General features: G+C 30.7%; 1 protein-coding gene across 1 annotated transcript; it reads left to right on the top strand.

Annotated features, from left to right (window-relative positions):
* Nucleotides 1–1,324: 1,324 nt before the first annotated feature.
* Nucleotides 1,325–2,074, top strand: LOC111686732 (lysosomal aspartic protease-like; the record flags this gene model as incomplete). The annotated part of the gene is made up of 2 exons (XM_023449111.2): nt 1,325–1,382; nt 1,450–2,074. A coding segment is annotated over exon 2 (618 nt), but the record flags the coding sequence as incomplete, so codon positions are not given.
* Between the last annotated feature and the right edge of the window lies 1 nt (nt 2,075).

The following is a 2,075-nucleotide window of genomic DNA, read 5'->3' as shown; positions in this document are numbered from 1 at the left end:
CGGGAAAAGATTACAATTGTTATAACAAGACATTGGATGCAAGTACTTACCAGGTTCGTTTATAAATAAGATTGATAAGTAAGTACTTAGGTTAGAAGGGGGACCATACGCTATTTTTTTTGAGGCGGCCTCAAATTAAAACCACAATACATATTCTTGATTTTTCTCTTTGTTCGGATACTTAGATATGTTGGCTTTAGTTTTATTCCTTTCAATTTTTCCTAAGTCATACTCATGTATATATTTTTTTAACTTTTACATATATTTGGCGCATGTGCCCCACGGGCAGTTCTGTGTTTCAATTTTTTTCGGGCTTCAAATTATATTATCCAAAATATTATGATGTCTTATTGTTTACTATTATTGATGTTCTAATACTGACCAATATATTTTTTCTATCACAAAAACTAAAAAAGTTGGCACAAAAAGTTCACACAGTGAAATATTTTCACAGCCTTTTGAAAAACAATTAATCATGTCTGCCTCGCATCATATGTAAAGTTAATGATTTAAATTTTCAGGGATGAAGATAATCGATAAACGACAACAAAATTTGATAATGCGATAAAATCGATTACTTAGTTTTTAAGTTATTCGCTATTGGCAGATGTACCCCTATGTACTTACCCTACCAATATTTCTTGCTAAACAGTAGTTAAGTAAGTAGTTTTATTTTTTATTATTCCAAAAGAAAATATCAAATTTAGTAAGTAATTATATGTATCGTTATTATATTTCTTTTAAGTAATGCAAACGGAATGTCGTAGTCATTGAAATATAAGTTGTTGGGTAAGTACAAGACTGGATAACTATGGCGTTTAATTAAATTTTAGTATATTTTATAGTTATTTTTAAAAATGTCTGTATACCAAAAAAAAAATTCAAACTATAAGTTTATTAATTAATATAAAGTAAACATTTTATTAGATTTCTTGCAGAAATTTAGGTATCAAAATAGATAAGACTGTTTCAATAACAATGAAAAATTTCCAATTTTGCTGCATAAGTGCAGACATGTCTCTATCATCAAAAACTCCGCAATAGCTTCTCAAGTATTTTTAGTTTTCTTAAGAAATTTATTATCAATTCGCTTTTAATATTAAATAAATAATTATAATATAAAGTAATTATAGTACTTACATATAAATAAATAAAATATAAACATAACTGTTTATATTATTTTTGTTTATTGGACCCTAAATCTAATCTTAAGATATAGTATTTGGTATATGTCTGGTTATGTCTGGTTATGTCTGTTATATTTGCAGACTAAGGATTGGTCATAAAAGTCTAGACTTTAATATAAATATGGCAAAATTGCCACAATCAATATAGTAATTGTGTTGATTTTATGAAGGAAAACCAACGCAATTTTCATAAAGGTAAAATTTGTATTAAAACTTTAAAACAAATATTAGTTTAAATGTTTTCTCTGGATTTTATTTTCAGTTTTAAAATGTTGAAATCTATAGCTGTATTTGCCATTATAGTGGCTGTGGTCAGTGCTGAGTTGGTGCATGTACCCATTCGCAAACATGAGAATTTTGTCAAGACCCATAAGGATATTCGTGCTGAAAAGTCGGTATTGCGTACCAAATACAATTTGCCTCAACCTCGTGATTTGCCAGAGGAGCAATTATCGAACTCTTTAAATATGGCTTATTATGGGGATATCAGCATTGGTACTCCTCCACAAAAGTTTGTTGTTCTCTTCGATTCGGGTTCCTCAAATTTGTGGGTGCCCTCTAGCCGTTGTTGGATCTGGGATGTTGCCTGCAAGAAGCACAATCAATATAATCATGATAAATCCAGCACTTATGTTACGAATGGTGAATCTATTTCTATACAATATGGCTCCGGTAGTATGAGCGGTTTCTTGTCTCAGGATGATGTCACCCTAGAAGGTTTAACCATAAAAAATCAAGTTTTCGCTGAGGCCATGAATGAACCCGGCAACAGTTTTACCGATGCCAATTTTGATGGTATCTTTGGTATGGCCTATCAAAGTTTGGCTGAAGACAATGTAGTGCCACCCTTCTACAATATGTTCGCTCAAGGTTTAGTTGAGTCTGATG

Source organism: Lucilia cuprina, chromosome 2 (assembly GCF_022045245.1).
Source record: "Lucilia cuprina isolate Lc7/37 chromosome 2, ASM2204524v1, whole genome shotgun sequence".
NCBI classification, from domain to species: domain Eukaryota; kingdom Metazoa; phylum Arthropoda; class Insecta; order Diptera; family Calliphoridae; genus Lucilia; species Lucilia cuprina.
Note: the sequence above shows the minus strand (reverse complement) of the source record. Positions and strands in the feature narration are given on the sequence as shown.